The sequence below is a fragment of the Lepidochelys kempii genome, chromosome 11 (assembly GCF_965140265.1).
Source record: "Lepidochelys kempii isolate rLepKem1 chromosome 11, rLepKem1.hap2, whole genome shotgun sequence".
NCBI lineage: Eukaryota > Metazoa > Chordata > Testudines > Cheloniidae > Lepidochelys > Lepidochelys kempii.
Genome location: NC_133266.1, coordinates 36,513,205 through 36,534,384, shown reverse-complemented (window position 1 = coordinate 36,534,384; position 21,180 = coordinate 36,513,205). Strand labels below are relative to the sequence as shown.

The following is a 21,180-nucleotide window of genomic DNA, read 5'->3' as shown; positions in this document are numbered from 1 at the left end:
TCTGACTTCAGTCACCAGTGTAGTTCATGTTGGTTCATAACTTAAAGCAGTAGCTGGAAATCCAGTCCTTCTGCACATGACCGTCTCTAATAGGAAAAAAAAAAGAAAAAGAAAATCAAGATAATCTAGATACCACTCTTAAACTATTAAAAAATAGAAAACACTGTGCTTGTGTAGTACTTGTTATCTTCAAAGTGCTCTGCAAACACTAATCCTCACAACAGCCATGACACTCACAAGCTGATTGCCTTCAGGTGAACTTCCACACACACTTCGTCTTTAAGCATTTCTGGGCATTCAGCAGCCATTCCTCTTACTAGCAAGGCGTCTGACTAAGGAGCCAACCTATATTACTTGGTCATATGGTAAGAGAACATTTATTGCATCAGACGCAGTGAATGCCTCATAGTGGTTTAGAGTAAGAATTCGTATCTTCCACCCCTTAATATGAAAGTTAAAAAAGTTGTATCTGTCCTTTAAATCATTCATGTGTCTGTCTTCATTCTCCTGTGTGTCCTGATCAATAACTTATAACTGCAGCGTTGCTGTAACCTTTATAAAGGTGCTTACAAAAGCTGCAGCTTTTGACTTTCTTCTTTCTTACACCTTCTGTCATGCTTAAAACTGGAGTAAAAATATTAGTAAAGGGAAGAATTTCCCTCTATTGAATGTTTTTTACCAGTGTCTGTGTGGAAATACTTATGAATCTTGACACTTTTGCAAGAGTACAGTGTTGATAGGACTTCTTTTTCCTCTCACTAGGCACAATATTTTGAGGTGCGCCAGAATTATTCGGGAGCTTTAGAAATTGTGAACCAGATAATAGCAAACTTCCCGGACTTTCTTCCTGCTTTTATAAAGAAAATGAAACTACAACTAGCCTTGCAGGACTGGGAGCAAGCAGTTGAAACAGCACAAAGGTTCAGTATACATATATGTCCATGGTGTTGCTTTGTTTCAGTTGTTAAGAACATTGGCAAATGCACTAGTTGGGTTTGTTAGAATCATAGGACAGGAAGGGACCTCGAGAGGACATCTAGTCCAGTCTCTTGCACTCATGGCAGGACTAAGTATTATCTAGACCATCCCTGACAAGTGTTTGTCTAACCTGCTCATAAAAATCTCCAATGATGGAGATTTCACAACCTCCCTAGGCAATTTATTCCATGCTTAACCACCCTGACAGGAAGTTTTTCCTAATGTCCAACCTAAACCTCCCTTGCTGCAATTTAAGCCCATTTCTTTTTGTCCTATCTTCAGAGGTTAAGAAGAACAATTTTTCTCCCTCCTCCTTGTAACAACCTTTTATGTACTTGTACTCTTGTGTTTTAAATATTTTAAAACATTTGTGCCTCAGTCTGCTGCCAGTGATATATTGTGAGATAAGACTAGTAAGTTAACCCAAATCATGTTAGACAGTTATGATATGTGCATGATGTCCAAACTTTAGAAAACTTCTGCAAATTTAAACCTCCCACATCGTGTTATATGGGAAATACCACAGTGCTATATTAACTGTCTGTTAACCTTTCTGCGGTAGGTATGAAGTCCGTAAACTTTCATTATAGAAATGTGATCTCCATATTTAACTTTGTAATCCCAGTTATGATTGTGATCCCCCTCTAAGTCTAAAACAAACAAAAAAGCTAAAACTCCTCTTTTACAAATTCACTGTGTCATTGGTGCTTCCTTGCTTAAAGAAAGTTTTAGTGGAGAAAATTGTGAGGTGGTTCTGACAAGATTGTTATGGGGAGAGGTTTCATAATTTTCATTTTTGAAATGTTTTCTAATGGCTTTTTTTGTAACATTACATCTCAAAACTGGCTTGGCTTAGGAACCCTGAATTCATTTCAGTCACTAATCTTTAATGAATACTAAGGCCAAGATTACAAAACAAATTCCCGTGACCCTTTAGCTAGATTCCTAAATCCATATGTAGGCGTCTTCCTGATTTTTTTCACTCAGCTGTTCCTATTGTGGAGTTAGGAGCTTAACTTTAGGCTCCTGTTTTTAAAAGTCTTGGCCAAAAGTATGGGTATTCTGGTTTTGTAGGATAATTTGAAGTTGCTTTCCTCTGGGAGAGCCACAGGGACTAGTTTAGTTTTAGTTTAGTTTAGGTACAGTAGATGCTGCACCTCTCAGGAGCCCCAAAGGAAAAGACCTTTAATTCAGTCCTCTGAGTTTCTAAGTCTGCAAAGCACTGGTGTTGATAAGCCATATTTAAATAGCGTGTAAAGACCGTTTGTTCAGATCTCAGCCAGTAAAATTTTAGAATGTTTTATAAGATCGGCAGATGGGAATCTTTTTTCTGTGGCATTAGTAATATACTGGCTATGATGATGTATTATCAGAAACTGGATTATATGGCCCTATTCCAGATAAAGGGGAAATTCAGATAATGGAGTGTCTATTACGTGTAGTTGTATGGCAAAAACTACTTGAAAATCATTAAAATACTTTTTTTTTTAAAAAACACACCCTTATTTAAGATTCTAACAGAATTCTAAACTAAAGTTGTCATCTAAGTATGAAAAGAATCTTATCCTAAAATTCTTCCTAAGTCAGCAAATAAAAGGGACAATATTGAGATAAAAATGTGTATTAATATATTTGTTGTTTATAACATAGTTCCAGTGTTAATGGTCTCACTTCACATTGTGTGCACTTTAACTTGTTGTGTTTGTAAGCCTGAACAATTAAAGCTAAGTCCAATTCCTCTTTAGGTTTGATTCTCAAAACTCTAGAGTGTGTTAGTGTCAAATTAGCTGATTCTGTTGGAATTTAAAAAAAAAAGGCTTTTCTGCTAAATTGTTTAAAAGCTGGTCTTAACTCCAATTTCACGAAACTTTCTATTATGTAAATACTGTTTCCTTAAAGGAAATAGCCGATCATAAAGCAAACTGACTCTTGATTTTCCTCAGGCTGTTGCAGAAAGATACTCTTAACCTGGAAGCCATAAGGATGGAGGCTCTACATTTTTTGTGTAGGGAAGGTAATATACCTGAGGTGAGTCTTTGTGTAGCACTTTTTTAAAGCATCAAACTACTGTATTTGAATCATTAAAGCATTCAGTGATTGAGGTTATTTTATAGAATACAGTAAGTATTTTGAGCAGTTTAAGCATTTTATTAACAGAAAATGAGAAGTGATGAGGTCTTGCTAGTAATTCTGTACCTTTAGTCATCTATTTTTCTCATAGATGGCCTTGTTGTGCACTGTAATACTCTGCCAGTTAGAAGCCTGTGTTAGACCACATGTCCTTCTTCCTGTCCCCTTTTTGTCTAATGGGCTAGTTGTGTGGCACTAAAAGTCTCTGCTACCTTTTTCTTCCTTTCTGGGGCCCCATAGTTTGGATATGTGTGCATTTATAGCACTGTTCAGCTATTTTGAAGATACTTTTAAAAATTCTATTTAATTCTTATAAGAATTAAATATTTTGTATACATTATGCCTTTTCACATTTTTAGAAGAAATATGCTTTAATACAGTTAGCAGAAAGCCAAATAAATTAAATTGATACAAAAATGCTAGTAAGTCTAACTATATTAAATGCAAAAAGGTTTAATGACATAAATGGAAAGTGTTCATATATTTCATTTCTCATTTTAGAGAGAAATATTTTCATGCTACTAGCACCATTCAAAATAAATAATTGCATACGACTACTAGCACATTTTAAAGAAATTAAATGGTGCAGACTTAATGATGCATTTTAATATGCTATGATGTATAATTTTACAACAGATCACATGATTTAAAAAGGACCTTCTGATTGACTTAGTAAATGAGGTAGGTGGGGTTTTCCCAAACTCCCAGAACTGGGGTTTTTGAGATCAGTCCTGCAGAGCTTGGTGGGGTTAGCTGCTTTTCCTTTTCCCTTTGCCTTTTTTCCTTTTATATATACATAACTTCCTTGGGCAACAATGAAAAGAGGATTTTATTTTTTGACCACATTTCTAAAAGGAGAAAGATATCCTGTGGAAGTAGAATTTTGCAAGAGTGATCTAAATAAAAGCACCATATTAATTCCTAACCATCTTTATTTTATGTGAAAAGATATCTTCTGGTAATGGTCTTTCACCGGTGCACAGTCACAGAGCTTGTGGAAGTGTGTAACTGTAGCATATCAATTCAGCCACTAGAGATTTTCAGGAGCTCAGTGAAATTTTGTTTAAAGTTTTAAAGTGTAAATTTAAGACTTTGGGACAAATTTTCAAAAGCAACTAAGTGAGACTTTAAGAGCACAAGTCACTTTGAAAATGGGACTTGAGCTTCTAAGTCATTGTGACATTCCTCAAGGTACAGGCTGGACACTTGCGTCCCCTTAGTTCTTCCAGTGCTTACTCATGTCCATTCCATACTAAGTGTGTGTGGGCTGCATGCACAGTTGCTGGAGATTTTTCCCTTAGCTGTATCCATAGGACTAACTTTCGTACCCCCTGGAGTTGTGCATGTATGCGCCGACATAAGGGACGCTCCCAGAGCCAAATCCTTTCAGTTCCTTCTTACCACATGTGATCATTGTTTGGAGTGATCCCTCTTGTTCTTGCAAGACTTCTGTCCCAGTGGTTTGGACTTTGTAGTCTATTATATAGTTATAGTTATTAGTGTATCTAATGGTCCTTGTCGTCGAGGGACTTTTGTCCCAGGGGCTGGACATGCCCCGGTCCATAGGCTTTAAGCCGTCTACCTCATGTGGCAAGCCCATGCCAGTGAGTGACTTCTACTCTAGCTGTCTAAAGTGCCTTGGAGAAACTGATGTTAGAGAAGTGCCAGAACTGCAGGGGCTTCAGACTTGAAGGAAGGCAAGACGGTGGCCAGGACCTCCCTTCAGACAGTTCTGGATGCAGCTGACTCAACAGCCAGAATAATGGCATCAGCAGTCACCGTGAAGCGCTATTGTGGCTCCAATCATCAGGCCTCTCTAATGAAGTGCAGCAGTCCATCCAGGACCTCCCCTTCCAGGGTACCTTCCTGTTCTCCGAACGGATGGACTTCAGGCTTCACACCTCAAAGGCTCACGGGCCATGCTTCGCTGCCTGAAGCATTTCAGGCTTCAGCAGCCTCACAGGTTTCCAGTGCCTTCCAGGCAGGAGCCCTACAAAAGAAATAAAAAGATAACGCAAGCTAATTCTTACTTTACCAAGGCTAATAGGTTTAAAAGCAAAAAGGTCTGTCTCACCATAGCCTGTGAAACATATTGCAGCTTATGTCTCCTTCCAGCCTGGGACCGTTTCCCCGCTTACTTCAGTTTTTTGAGTGTTGTTGATGTCATGAGCAGAAAGCTGGGAGGAGGAGAGGGGTAACGAGACAGGTTTTCCCCCTCCTCTTATAGTCCAGTCCTTTGTGCTGAAAAAACCCTTCATAGAATATCAGGGTTGAAAGGGACCTCAGGTCATCTAGTCCAACCCCCTGCTCAAAGCAGGACCAATCCCCAATTAAATCATCCCAGCCAGGGCTTTGTCAAACCTGACCTTGAAAACCTCTAAGGAAGGAGATTCCACCACCTTCCTAGGTAACCCATTCCAGTGCTTCACCACCCTCCTAGTGAAAAGGTTTTTCCTAACATCCAACCTAAACCTCCCCCACTGCAACTTGAGACCATTACTCCTTGTTCTGTCATCTGGTACCACTGAGAACAGTCTAGATTCATCCTCTTTGGAACCCCCTTTCAGGTAGTTAAAAGTAGCTATCAAATCCCCCCTCATTCTTCTCTTCCACAGACTAAACAATCCCAGTTCCCTCAACCTCTCCTCATAAGTCGTGCTCCAGCCCCCTAATCATTTTTGTTGCCCTCTGCTGGACTCTTTCCAATTTTTCCACATCCTTCTTGTAGTGTGGGGCCCAAAACTGGACATAGTACTCCAGTTGAGGCCTCACCAATGCCGAATAGAGGGGAATGATCATGTCCCTCGATCTGGTGGCAGTGCCCCTACTTATACAGCCCAAAATGCCATTGGCCTTTTTGGCAACAAGGGCACACTGTTGACTCATATCTATCTTCTTGTCCACTGTAGCCCGTAGGTCCTTTTCTGCAGAACTGCTGCCTAGCCATTCAGTCCCTAGTCTGTAACAGCGCATGGGATTCTTCTGTCCTAGTGCAGGAGGACTCTGCACTTGTCCTTGTTGAACCTCATCTGATTTCTTTTGGCCCAATCCTCTAATTTGTCTAGGTCCCTCTGTATCCTATCCTTACCCTCCAGCATATCTACCACTCCTCTCAGTTCAGTGTCATCTGCAAACTTGCTGAGGGTGCAGTCCATGCCATTCTCCAGATCATTAATGAAAATATTGAACAAAACCGGCCCCAGGACCGACCTTGGGGCACTCCACTAGACATGAAGCCATTGATCACTACCCATTGAGCCTAACGATCTAGACAGCTTTCTGTCCACCTTATAGTCCATTCATCCAGCCCATACTACTTTAACTTGCTGGCGAGAATACTGTGGGAGATCGTATCAAAAGCTTTGCTAAAGTCAAGGAATCCACTACTTCCCCTACATCCACTACTTTCCCCTCATCCACAGAGCCAGTTATCTCATCATAGAGAGACACAGTGACAGGTAGTTTCATTGTGTTCATAAGCTCCAAACTGTCCTTTTAGAGGAATTGTAAAGTTCTTGTTTACATCACCTCCCTTGTTGGAGGATGGCCACTTAAGCATTTAATAGTTTTCTAAAACCTGTGGTCAGTCCTTAGTTGTCTCTGAGGAGCTAGTCTGTGGGCATTCCCCAGAACCATAATATATTTGAGTAACATTGTATAGCAAAACCTCATAATTTTTAACAGTGTTGTTACATAAGTGTTATCAGGACAACAATATTCAGCAGATTGAGTTTTCAAATGATACCTCAAAAAGCATACTTTGTACAAAGTATATCAAACTTTATAAAAGTGGTGAACATGGATAGAGGGTGTCAGTCACTTAATTGCTTTTGAAAATTATTTTCCTTTATTCTTCTGCTTTATGGTTTGAGAACCATGTATTATTCCAAATCTTTCAGTGTAGATGTTTAACTAAATTTTTTGTTCTTGCGGTAAAATTGCCTTGTAGATAAGAAGCTCACTGTGATTTCTGGAGGAAATCTTAAAAACTTAAAAAAACAAACAAAAAAAACTTTATATAATATATATTTTTTTATATTTTAAAAACATGTCAAAGAAACTGTTGCTCCCTCTTCTGTTTCCAAGCTGATTTTATTTACTGCTTCTTGAAATAATCTGCCTTTTAGGTGTAGGAGTAAATTTGTTTTGCTGTCCCTTTGCTGCTACAGCAGTTCCAGAGTATTGTTTTTCCAACTTATATAGAAGTTATTTCCAACACTTGAAAACATATGTTGGGGTTGAATAGTTAAGATACTTGGAATAAGGCTCATGGGATGTCATGCTACTGGAGTTTGTGATGTTCCTTGAGGTGTTGTGTTCCTTCAATATTGATCATAGTGTTCCATTCTCCTAGGCTACAGCCAAGCTGGGAGACCTAATTAATGCACTGGACAAATTGGAACCACATAATCCTCAACTATTTTGTAAAATGGCATTAGCTTTCAGCAGAACAGTGAGTGTACATTTTTTTTTCTTAAACAAAATGCAAATAATAGCTATACATCCCGCTTTTGATTTTTGGTAGTAGGTGTTGTGTGTCAATTAAAATCTTTACTTGGAGAGAGAGAAAGTGGATTGATTGTATAACTTGGTCTCTATATTTGAAAATTCAATGTATGGGCTGAGAAAAGAGACACCTATTAGCCAGTCAGTTTTTCTGCTGCTCACATGAGTTCTAAATAGCAGTGAAGCTGAATAGTCTTGTTAATTTCTTGCTCTTGCTTCTGCTTTTGTTTGGTAAACCCATGAGCCATGGCAATTCCCTTGGAGTTGTCTGCAGGCTTAGGAGGACAGCATTGAAGTGAATTGCATTTGAAAGGGTATGTTTATGACAGTAAGGGCTAAGTACGTAATTTTTAAAATGAAAACATAAATTCTCCATGATAGCTTGGGTCACAGCAAACACCAGGAGGAGCTTCCCACTTGCTACTGGAGAATAAATTTTATTTATAAAGTTCTTGATAAGGGGATGACAGTTAATATGATGCAGCCAGAAAAAAATACCTAGTCTACCAAATTACCTAGTCTCAGTAGTCTACCAAAGTGAGAAACAAATGCCTCTATGTGTAGTATAAGCTTGTTTTCATAAGATTACTCAAATAATTGTACATTTCACAGGTTATTTGTAAATTACTTGCTGTTGACCAAAGCCTTTGTAGCATCTATTCCATTTAATTGTAATAAGGAAACAAATTTTACTGACAGAAGTTATAACTCTTTAAACTCATTTCTCTGTAATAAATACATCACAGCACCTGTTGACAGCATTGCTTACATAGAAGCACAAATATCAGAAAATCAGTGCAGGGTAAATTAGTCTTTTATTAGACATCTGAGGCCCTGAGATGCTACGGGGTGGGTGATGGTATAAACTTGAGAACAGATTGATCTTTGAGAGTTCTCTCGCCCATCTGTAGCCAAAAGAAACAACAATATGACAGTGGTATTTTACTTTGTCATTGATTGGTACAATATCAGCATATTATCCAATAGTTTTGAAAACTGGGTGCTCAATTTTGATCTCCTAAAACTAACTCCCATTCACAGGAATACATGAGAAATAAGTGATTACAGAAGATATGGCATTTTGCTCCTCCGGCATTTTGCTCCTCCATCCTTGAGATGAGTGAGGACTCAGTGCTGCTATTTAAAATCTAATGTGCAACTTCATTTAAAGATTCATTGTAACTTTGAGAGTTTTTTTTCTCAAAATGTGGTGAAACTGATTAAGATAGAGAGCTTTCAGATGTAAAACTCTTCTTAACTTTAGTGTGGCCGGAACCAACTCATTCTTCAACAGACACAGATCTTAGTTGAAAGAGCATTTGACCTGGCATCCCATGATTCTGAAATTGCTACAGAACTTGGCTACCAGATGATTTTACAAGGGAAGGTGAAAGAGGCTTTAAAATGGTACAAGACTGCTATGGTGCTTGATGAGACAAGTGTTTCTGCGCTAACTGGTATGGCATGAGACTTTCTATTACTTACCATTTATTTAAAGGACACAGACAACTTAAAAGTACTTCTCTCTGATTTGTTTTATCTACTGTTACAGATAATGCACGAGATTACTTATAAACTGAAAATAAAGTCTTAATCTTTCTGTTATTTTCTCAGAGCATTTGACAGCCCTTTATTGCCGATTTCACTATTTTCTTCATAGGGTCATTCCTCCTGTTTGGGTGGGTCTTGCTCTCCTGCTGAGGAGTGAAAGAGGTTTTTTTAAATAAAACATAATTTGAAAAAACACAAAGTGGCCGAAGGAATCAGGGAGAAGTATATCTTGGCAGTGCTTTCAATATGTTTTTTAACTGGCTAGATTTCAAGTTGATAGTATTTCTTTACTGGTTTTTCTATTGCTCTGTAAGATTTTGAAAAGATAAAATCATCATTGTAACATTAATGGGTAAACATAAGATACATGTGGAGGAGAATATCTCTAAGCCTTTTGCAAAAAGCTTGGTTTTTTTCCTAATTGTACAGCTGTTTTAATGTCTTTGAGGAGAATTACAACTGGAGCAATAAATGACTTGTGTGTTTAAAAAAAATACTAAAATTCTAAATTTCTTTGCTTTCATTGGTTGTTGCAAGGATAACTCTGAGTAGAGAAATTATTTCACAAATTAAAAACATTTGGTGTACAACATTTCCATGAGGAATAGGATCCTCTTAAAGACTGCAACTCTAACAAGAAATGTAGACTATCAAGAAACTCCCCTTTCACATACCCTATCAACAATTTTTTGTGCCATCAAAAAGCAACTACAAGATACTGGCGTTGCTTCCATGCCAAGAGGGACTGTTAAGTGGTATAACTTGAGAATTGAAAATGGTTGTTCAGGTTCCCAGAAGAAAAAAGCAGCTTGCAGAGGCTAATTAGGCTGAGGGGGAAGAGGCTGTAACTTGTAATTGATGATGACTGAAGCCAATAACACTTGATGGTCTTTATTTTTAAAATGTTCTGTGACTTATTTGCTGGCTTTGGTACAGTGAAGCTTTATAATAATTTCACACAGTGTTCTTGGCTCTCCGAATCAACAGAAAAATATATATTTAGCATTGGAAATGAAGAAATCTGTATTAGATATTTTTAATTATTTTTGCTAGTGTTAGTGATATACTTAGTCCTTTGTATTTATTTTAAGGAGTCAGATTCTGATATGCCCCTCTCACTGAAGTATATGGCATGATTCATGTTTGTATGGCACATAGTCCAAACAAACCTTGACTGTGGTTGGGGCCTTTAGCTGCTACTGCAATACAAAAAAATTAATTATGAAAGAGTTTTTTAGTTAGAATTTGTACTACACTTCCTTTTGGCCTCAGCCCCAAAAGCTGTCAGGCTTTTGTGGCATGCCTGATACTGAACGTAATCCTATTTTTCTTCTTCGAGTGCTTGCTGACTGACCAGTTCCATTCTAGGTGTGTGCGTGCCCATGTGCACGGTCATTGGAGATTTTTGCCTTAGCGGTATCCGTAGGACCAGCTGTGGCTCTCCTTTGAGTGCCGTGCTCATGCATCCGTATATCAGGCGCCACTGGCCCTACGCCCTCTCAGTTCCTTCTAACTGCCCGGGGTGGTTAGTTGGAGCACCTTTCCTTGCATAGCAAGGGCTAGCACTTTCCTCTCTTCTGACTTCGAGCCTCAGGGCCTTGTAAATAGTTTGTTTATAGTAGTTAGTGCTAAGTAGTTAAGTGTAGTTAGAAGTTAGAGTCCCAGCAGGTACTTCGCCCCAGTCTCCAGGGTTTAAACCCTGCGTGGACTGTAACAGGCCTTTGCTAAGTGACCCCCATAGCAACTGCCTCAAGTGCTTGGGGGAATCACATGTGAAAGTCAAGTGTCTTATTTGTAAACATTTTTGACCCAGGAATCGGTTATTCATTTGTGGGCTCTCCTCATGGAGGCTGCCCTTCATCTGCCTTCTGAGCTGTCCTGCCAAGACTCCTCTAATATCTTGGTCCTGGTGCACAACACACCTCCGGCACCGGCCTCTTCCCAGCACCGCTCCCCATTGCCGGTGCCCCCAAAAGAAAACAAAGAAACATGTCTCTCCAGCACTGGGCAAGAAGGGCAATGGGACACTGGGCAAAGGACCCAGTTCAGGCCGCCTGGCCACTCCGGAGCCACATGTACATGCCTGCCCGGTTGGGGATCTTAAAGGATCCACCACCAACTCCCAGGAGCAATAGGGGACCCAAATTCCTGATGGTATTGATGCCTTCTCAAGTTCTCCCGGCACTGAGAGAGCAGAGGCCTCCGCACGCACTGTCAGCACCGCAGGAAATGGCAAAGACTCCCTACAAGGGCAACCCAGCCACTAAAACCACTTGGGAAGTGGAGTGCTACTGATCCCCTGAGACAAGACAGCACCCTCCACTTCTACCCTCCACTTCCTCTGGGGCTTGCCCTCAGTCACTGGCACCACAATCATGGTTCCTGCCGTCTTGACACACATTCCCTAGGCAGAGGTGCTGATTTCTGTACTACCAGCACTGTTCACCCTCCCACTGGTCGTCCTCTTGGCGCAGATCTTGGTTGCCTACCCAGTGGGAGCACTCCCTGTCACTGCTCTGGTCACCCTGGCAGCGATCCTCTCACCCCAGGCACCGGTCTCCAGCGGTGACAGTCAGCAGGCAGACGCAGGCGTCAAGGGCCCCACTGTGGTCACCGAAAGGGGATTCCTCTGGCATAGAAGGACAGTTAAGCCCCTCACCCACACTCCAACGATGTGATTGGGCACCCGAGGCCGTGTTTACATCGACGTTGCCTTGGCAGCACAGTGAGTGGCGAGCGCAGTGGCCTTATTGGAGCGCATGGGGCATGCCCCCTTTGCACCACTTGTCTGCCACTGCCTTGGAGCAACAGTTGGTGGCACTGGGCTCGGTGCATGAGTCCTGCTCGGAGGTTGGGGTAGAGGAGACTGCACCCACCCCTAAAACCTCCTTCCCCCCACAGGGGACGATGCCCAGGGGCCTCCCCCAGTGTTACAGTCATCTTCATCCCCGGACGAGGCGGTCGGGGGACCCTTGTGGGCCAGCCCACCAGACAGTTATAAAGAACATCAGGCCCTGCTTCAACTGGTGGCTGAGAACTTGGACCTAGAAGTAGAGGAGATGGCCGAGCAGGCGGACACCTTTTCCAATGTCCTCTCAGCCTCTACCCCTGCCTGTGTTGCACTACTAATGCATGACAGGGTCCTCAAAATTGCCAGTGTCCTCTGGCAAATCCTGTTATCTATCCCTCCCACCTACAAAAGGCTGAAAAGAAGTACTTTGTCCCGGCCAAAGGGTTCAAGTACCTTTATACCCATCCACCTCTGGGCTCGCTGGTTGTCTCTGCGACCAACGAAAAAGACAATCTGGGACACACCAGCTCAGCTCCCAAAAATAGAGGCCAAAAGACTGGACCTTTCTGGGAGAAAAATTTATTAGACTGCCGGCCTGCAATTTTGGGTGGTGAATCATCAGGCCCTCTTGGGCAGATACAATTTTAACTTTTAAGTTAAAGGAGTCCCTCCTGCAGAGTTTGGCCCAAGAATTTGTCACCCTGGTAGAGGAGGGCACTGTGGCAGCTAGGTGGTGCCTCCAAATGGCGTGGGACATGGCAGACTCAGCGGCTAGGGTGGTCTCATCGGTGGTGGTTGTGAGGTGCAGCTCCTAGCTTCAGACTGCCGGCCTTTCCCAAGAGGTGCGGACCTTGATCCAGGACCTCCCATTTGATGGAAACAGTGTCTTTTCCGAACAGATGGATGCGAGGCTGGATGGGTTAAAGGACATCGAGCCACCCTTCGCTCTCTGGGCATGCATATGCCGCAGTCTGCACGGAAGCAGTGCCGGCCCCGCCCATTGCCAAGGCCTTGGTAGCCACGTTGGGCTTCCAAGGAGAAGGGATAGAAACACGAGTTTTAGTCATTGCCGCCCTTCCTCCTCCCCCTCACCCATGCATCCTGGGGGTCAGAAACACTCATGTTGAAGGTGTGCTCAAGAATGAAGCCCCAGTTCAATTTCCCGGATCTACCTTGTTCTTTTCTCAACTGTCTTCATCCCTACCATTCAGCCTGGTTGCTGATCAACTCGGACCACTGAGTGTTGGACATTGTATCTCTGGGTCATACCCTGAAATTTTCAGCCGCCCATCCCTCTTCAGGGACCCTTCTCACGAGCAACTCCTCATTCAAGAGGTCGAGAACCTTCTACACCTGGGTGCGGTGGAGGAGGTCCCTCAGGACATGAAAGGCAAGGGGTTCTATTCCTGCTACTTCCTAATTCTGAAGGCAAAAGGGGGCCTCAGACCCATCCTGGACCTGCGTCACCTCAGCAAGTCTCTCAAAAAGTTGAAGTTTCCCATGGTCTCCCTGACCTCCATCATCCCCTCTGTAGATCTGGGAGATTGGTATGCCACCTTCAACTTAAAGGATGCTTATTTGCATATTCCCAGGTCAGATGTTTCCTCATTTCATAGTGGGCGGGCACCATTTTTAATTCACTGTGCTGCCCTGTGGCCCCTCATCAGTCCCAGTGGTGGTCCTAAAATATATGGTGCCAGTGGCTGCTTATCTGAGAACGTCCAGGGATCCAGGTCTTCCCATATCTTGACAACTGGCTCATCAAGGGCAGGTCTCGGAAGCAGGTTCAGAGGAGCCTTGATCTGGTGAATTCCACCTGTCGTGACCTGGGCCTGTTAATAAATGAGAGAAAATTCACTGTAAGGTCAGTCCAGTGAATAGAGTTGATTGGGGAGTTCTCGACTTCACATGAGCCAGAGCCTTCCTTCTAGAAGTGCGTTATCAGGCCATGTCAGACCTGATCTCCCATGTCAAGAACTACCCGTTCACCATGGCTCACACCTGCCTGCAGCTGTTGGGTCACATGGCCGTGTGTACATATGTGGTCAGCCATGCTTGGCTCCATCTCCAGCCCCTGCAAGCATAGCTGGCATCGGTCTACATTCCCAACAGGCATGACCTGGACTGTGTAGTCAGGGTGCCGGACCACATCAGGTCATCCCTAGATTAGTGGTTGGACCTGGGGTCAGTGTTGGAGGGAGTCCCCTTCATGACCCCATCCCCATCGCTTACCCTGGTCTCCAATGCTTCGGACCTGGGCTGGGGAGCCCACCTGGGCGAGCTGAGCACCCAGGGCTCCTGGTTGCGGGATGATCTGGCCCTCCATATCAGTGTCGGGGAGCTCAGAGTGGTTCGCCTGGCCTGCTAGACTTTCTTGCCCTCCCTGAAGGGCAAGGTGGTGCAGGTCCTGATGGACAATACCACCGCAATGTATTACATCAACAGGCAGGGCAGTGCTAGGCCTTCGGTCCTTTTTCAAGAAGCTCTCTGCCTTTGGGATTTTTGTGAGAGGCATGCCATTCATCTGATAGCCTGCGCACCTGCCTGGAACCAGGAACGTCCTGGCAGATCACCTCAACAGGACCTTCTCATCTCCCCACGAGTGGTCGCTCCATCCAGAGGTGGTCAGCATAGTCTTCTAGAGGTGGGGGACTCCCCGGGTGGAGTCCAAGCAGAACAGAAAATGCCATGTATTCTGTTTGATCCAGGGAATGGACAGGGGCTCCCTGTCAGATGCCTTTCTCATTCCGTGGTCGGGGCACTGATGTATGCCTTTCCGCCAGTGCCATTGATTCACAGGGTCCTTGTGAAGATCAAAAAAGGCAGTGCAAGAATTATCTTATTAGCCCCCACGTGGCCTCGCCAGCACTGATTTGGCATGTTACTGAGGCTTTTGGTAGCCACCCTGCTGCAGTTGCCTCTCTGGCCGGATTTGTTGTCCCAGAACTATGGCAGCCTTTTGCATCTGAACTTGGCGGCGCTGCACTTGACGGCATGGCTACTGCATGGCTAAGCGAGGACAAACAGGCATGCTGGGCCTGTGTCCAGCAGGTCTTGCTAGGTAGCAGAAAACCCTCCACCAGAGTGACTTACCTGGCCAAATGGAAAAGATTCATGTGCTGGGGGTCAGAATAGTGTATTCGGGCCGAGCAGGCCACACTGCAGGAGATCCTGGATTTTCTGCTGCACCTCAAACTCCAAGGTTTGTCTCTCTCATCGATCAAGGTCCACCTGGTTGCTAACTTGGCTTTCCATCCTCCATTCCAAGGCAGGTTGGTCTTCATTCATGACATGACGGCATGGTTTTTGAAAGGTCTAGAGTGTCTCTATCTGCATGTCCAGGATCCCATCCCTCCGGGACCTGAATCTTGTGCTGTCGAGGCTCAGGAGGGTCTCCCTTTGAGCCTCTGGCCTCCTGCTCTCTCCTGGAAGGTCATTCCTAGTTGTGATGATGTCAGCGTGTAGGGTGTCCAAGATCACGGCGCTTACTTCGGAGCCGCCTTACATGGTCTTCTACAAGGATAATGCCAAGCTGCGATTGCACCCAGCGTTTTTGCCCAAGGTAGTTTCCCAGTTTCTTATTGGCCAGGACATATACTTCCCCATCTTCTTTCAAAAGCCTCATGTGTCAGATGGGAAGCGCAGGCTACCTACGCTGGACGTCAGAAGGGCGTTGGCCTTCTATATAGATAGAACAAAGATGTTCCATAAGTCAACACGGTTATTCATTGTGGCGGCAGACAGAATGAAAGGTCGCCCAGTGTCTGCTCAGAGGATTTCGTTTTGGATCACAGCTGCATCTGCTATTGCTATGAGCTGACGAAAGTGCATCCACTGGCAATCATGACGGCACACTCGACTCGGGCATAAGCGTTGTCAGCGGCCTTCCTGGCACAGGTTCCAATCCAAGAGATCTTAGAGCTGCTACCTGATTGTCTCTCCACACATTCACATCTCATTATGCACTTACCCAGCAAGCTCAAGATGATGCTGGCTTTGACAGAGCAGTGCTGCAAGACTGTGAACTCCGAGCCCACCACCATTGATACTGCTTGTATGTCACCTAGAATGGAATCAACATGAGCAAGGACTTGAAGAAAAAACGTTTATCCACCTTTTTTCATAATTGTTCTTCGAGATGTGTTGCTAATGTCCATTCCATTACCTGTCCTTCTGCCCCTCTGTCGGAGTGATCAGCAAGAAGGAATTGAGAGGACATAGGGCTGGCGGTGCCTGATATACCGGCATTTGAGCGCAGCACTCCAGGGGGTGCCACAGCTGGCCCTATGGATACCGCTAAGGCAAAAATCTCCAAAGACCACGCATGTGAACGCATGCACACACCTAGAACGGAATAGACCATGAGCAACACAACTCAAAGAACAACAGTTATGAAAAAGATGGATAGCCATTTTTTCTCTCTTCCAAGGATGAGGGATCAGGATCATGCACTTTCAGACTCTTATCTCTGTGCATGCTCCCTAGGAACCGTCTGAAGATGGGGGTAGGGGGTAAACTCCCGTTCTCACACCTACCTGAATCATAGTTGACTTGCTTAAGAAACTATCAAAGGCTGAGAAATTGGTAATGTCGTATGGGGCAGGTATCTCTGTGGGAGGCTTGACTGTATTGTGGTAGCACTGTATGTTCCTGTATGTTTGCTAGAGCTCTGCGAATGGCCATTGCTGGGCTCTGGATCAGGAGTGGCACAGTATGCTTAGTTTGCTCATGTTTGTTGCGTGTTCCATAACTAACAGGAAGGAAGTTAGTCTTCAGTGCAGTTGGCTCACCTTTCGCTACCCCACACGGGATAGTTGAAAGTAAAAAATTATGTATCATATCAATAGTCAGCAACTTTATTCAACCCTCGGGTGGAATAGATTCAAAATTTAAATCGAGGCATCATTTGTTTTTTACAAGTCTTTTGTCTGTTTGTTGCCTTAGTTGTGCTGAGAGCACAGCTAGATTTATTGTTCTGTCATCCTTTAACTCTTTTATGCTTCAGCTGTTGTTATCCCTCAGAGCTTCTCTTGATGCTGAGTGCCTGACAGCACTACTGTTAAGAATCCTACTGCGTGCTTTGACACTTATGAAGTCTGAATTGAGCTTTTTTCTGATGCAGTGTAAAATTTTTGCAAATCACAAATCTATAAAACCTTCCCATTTTCTTTGGGGACAGGGACCATCTTTTTGTTCTGTGTTCGTACAGCATTTAATGTAACAGTGTCTTGGTCCAGGAGTCCTAGTCCTGGACCAGGACACTATGTGCTATAATAAAGCCAGTAATAAGTAACACTTTTTCAAAGAATGTTGAGAAAACAAGCTCCCCTGAGCATCCATGGCTAAGATTAATTAAGATGTTGCTCTGATTTCTACTCAAAATAGGAATAAAGGGATACCATCAAGGTCAATATTTACCCTAATCTAAAAGAGTTTAAAGTACTTAAATGTTACTGGAGTCTTGGAAAAATGTATCCTTAATAAAAATCCAACTTCTATAAGGAAAACAAAAAACAGTCAGTGATAGTTACTTGATGACCCCACAGTATGCCAACATTTTTATGGCTGACTTAAAACAACGCTTCCTCAGCTCTTGTCCCCTAACGCCCCTTGCGCTACATTGATGACATTTTCATCACCTGGACCCATGGAAAAGAAGCCCTTGAGGAATTCCACCATGATTTCAACAACTTCTATCCCAGCATCAACCTCAGCCTGGACCAGTCCACATAAGAGATCCACTTCCTGGACGCTACAGTGCTAATAAGCGATGGTCACATAAACACCACCCTATACCAGAAACCTACCGACTGCTATACTTACCTACTTGCCTCCAGCTTTCATCCAGACCACACCACACGATCCATTGTCTACAGCCAAGCTCTAGGATACAACCTCAGACAGAGACAAACACCTACAATACCCACCTGCTGAAGTGAAGAAACAGATTGACAGAGCCAGAAGAGTTCCCAGAAGTCACCTACTACAGGACAGGCCCAACAAAGAAAATAACAGAACTCCACTAGCCGTCACCTTCAGCCCCCAACTAAAACCTCTCCAGCGCATCATCAGGGATCTACAATCTATCCTGCAGGACGATCCCTCACTCTCCCAGATCTTGGGAGACAGGCCAGTCCTCGTTTACAGACAGCCCTCCAACCTGAAGAAAATACTTACCAGCATAAAAACACTAACCCAGAAACCTATCCTTGCAACGAAGCCCGTTGCCAACTGTGTCCACATATCTATTGAGGGGTCACCATCTTAGGGCCTAATCACATCAGCCACACCATCAGAGGCTCATTCACCTGCACATCTGCCAATGTGATATATGCCATCATGTGCCAGCAGTGCCCCTCTGCCATATAGATTGGCCAAACTGGACAGTCTCTATGTAAAAGAATAAATGGACACAAATCAGACGTCAAGAATGATAACATTCAAAAACCGGTCGGAGAACACTTCAGTCTCTCTCGATTAGACCTAAAAGTTGCAATATTACAACAAAAACACTTCAAAACCAGACTCCAACGAGAGACTGCTGAAATGGAATTAATTTGCAAACTGGACACCATTAAATTAGGCTTGAATAAAATCTGGGAGTGGATGGGTCGTTACACAAAGTAAAATTATTTCTCTATGCTTATTCTCGCCCGCCCCCCCCACTGTTACTCACACCTTCTTGTCAACTATTAGAAATGGACCATCCTGATTATCACTGCAAAAAGTTTTTCTCCTGCTAATAATAGCTCACCTTTAATTGATCATTCTCGTTAGTGTGTATGGCAACACCCATTTTTTTTCATGGTGTGTGTGTGTGTGTATCTGTCTTCCTACTGTATTTTCCACTGCATGCATCCGATGAAGTGGATTTTAGGCCATGAAAGCTTGTGCTCAAATAAATTTGTTAGCCTCTAAGGTGCCACAAGTATTCCTCATTCTTCTTGCAGATACAGACTAACACGGCTACCACTCTGAAACTTGATGACCTTTATCATTCATGTTGTACCATTTTTCTGTCATGCATGTGTTGGGTGCAGGCAGGATACTGAAACTTCAGTGAGCAAGATTGCTTGTGCCCATTTTTTTCCTTTCTGATGTATGAAGAGACTTAAAAGATGTTTGTTTTCTTAGTGTTCTGCTTTTTTTATTTATTTTATTAAGAAACAGCAATATAAAGTCTGGCTTTCACTGGTTTTGTTGTAGGTATAGCACATTTGTTTTGAGCTCTTCCTACCTTAATTGAAAGATTGAAATTATTTTTTATCCTCATTTATCTTGTCTAGTCATCCGTCTTCCAGCCTGGAGGGGATCTACATTTTTAATGTTTGGAGAGAAAAGAAACTCGGGTCTCACCTGCGCACATAGTCTTTTTTTTTTTTTAAACTATTTTTAGAATTGAGAGACCTGTCAGCCCATTCGCAGAAAGGGCACAAGCATGTTTGATTTCTCCATGTTCTTGAATCCAAGCATGGAATGGTATAAGGGGATTATAAGGACACCATGCTGGAAACTTGCAAGTTAAAACAAGATTGTGAATCAAAGACTGACTAGTAGTCACACTTCTATAAACAAGCTTTTGGATGCAGTGAGTTAGTATTGCTATTTAGTAAGAAGACATTAGATAAAGAGAAACCTCTGAGAGTATTGCTAAACACTGTTCTGTTAGGTGTCTACTCTGTTGAGTAGTTTAAGAATGGAGGAAGAGAGAGAGGTTCCACAGATGATTTTCCCATAGGTCATGGATGATACTACATGGTTTAACAATTATTAGTAAATTGTACATGAAAACCGTTATGAATATAAAGACTTCACCCAGACACTTAAGGGAAGTGTGTTGGGGCACACTGTGAAATGTCAAAAGGATAACTTTTGAAATTTTAACAAATACAGCTTAAAGAAACAATTTAGGTATTTTCCTAGATGAAATTTAAAGCATGTGATGGGGTGTGGAGGGAGAGGAAAGATGGCTTTTATGAAGGAAGGACATAGCTGGAGAAAATTTACATTGTAGATAAACCCTGTACGTCTGTCTCAAATCTTAATTCTTTGTGTTTTCTCATCACCCTATTAACAAAAGGCTGAGGAGCTGATAGTCCAGAGGTAAAGAAAACTAGATTTTTGGGGGCCGGGGGAGAGGGCCCTCTGGAAAGTTTAACACTGTGTAGTTATCATAAAGCTGAAACTGAAATTAAATGTTTACTGTTGCAGGAATTATCCGATGTCAGATATTTGAAGGGCAATTAGAAGATGCAGATCAGCAGTTGGAATTCCTTAATGAAATTCAGCACTCAATTGGGAAATCTGGGGTAAAGGACTACTTCACTGAAGTGTTTTGATTCTAATCTGAAGTTGTGGCCAGGTTGAGATTACTACAGTTTAAAACCTTTATTTTTCTAGAGCAGAGTATTCTTAATGGAGGATGCTTTAACTCAGAAATTTGCTTTTTCTGTCTTTTGGTCAAGCAAAGTTAGTGTTGGCCTGCAAGATGAGGACTATTTGTTTACTCAGATTTTTTTTCTGAGTTTGGGTTGAATGGGGGAAAAGGGGCCCCTTTTTTTTTTTTAAATGGTGGTGTTGACATTGATAAATTTAACTTATTTATGTGCCTAGACTGGCTCATAATTGCACCATATAAATTGAAAAAGAAATGCATTGTATAGCAAATCTTTATGTACGCCTTACAGTGATCATTCTTAAAAGTTTTCAATTGCATTATATAATTGTTACAATATTCCTAAGTATAGCTTTTGCTCAGGTCATTGCATCTAGTTATTGCCTTGAAAATGGTGAAGTTTTGTATGGTGCTATTTAAATAATAAAAAAGTAACAAAACTAATATAGTTAGAGTTAAATTTTGTTTTTTTGCAGGAACTGTCTTTCTTGCGTGCAGTTTTAGCTATGAAGAAACCTCAAAGACAAGAAGAAGTTTTTCACTTGTTGAATGATGTTCTGGATACTCACTTTTCGTCATTGCATGGCTTACCTCTTGGCATACAGTACTTTGAAAAACTGAACCCTGATTTCTTGCTGGAAATTGTTAGAGAATATCTTAATTTTTGCCCAACACAGGTTAGTAGTATTAGACCTCTTCCTCTGAAAACTAGAATTTATCCAAGGACTCCATTTTTAATATCATTTAATAGTTACAAGTAGAAGGCATTTTTTGAGAAGAATCGCCAAAAGTATATTTACTTTTCACATGAAGCAAAATTTTGTTTTAA

General features: G+C 42.5%; 1 protein-coding gene across 10 annotated transcripts in view; it reads left to right on the top strand.

The window, feature by feature from the left end:
- TTC21B (tetratricopeptide repeat domain 21B) overlaps nucleotides 1–21,180 on the top strand; it is a 103,259-nt gene that overhangs the window by 12,667 nt on the left and 69,412 nt on the right. For all 10 annotated transcript variants that reach the window (XM_073305712.1, XM_073305709.1, XM_073305710.1 and 7 more), the window contains 6 exons: nucleotides 763–920; nucleotides 2,922–3,006; nucleotides 7,463–7,561; nucleotides 8,879–9,071; nucleotides 20,168–20,265; nucleotides 20,828–21,028. In XM_073305712.1, the coding sequence (XP_073161813.1) occupies nucleotides 763–920; nucleotides 2,922–3,006; nucleotides 7,463–7,561; nucleotides 8,879–9,071; nucleotides 20,168–20,265; nucleotides 20,828–21,028 (834 nt within the window). The remainder of the gene's footprint in view (nucleotides 1–762; nucleotides 921–2,921; nucleotides 3,007–7,462; nucleotides 7,562–8,878; nucleotides 9,072–20,167; nucleotides 20,266–20,827; nucleotides 21,029–21,180) is intronic.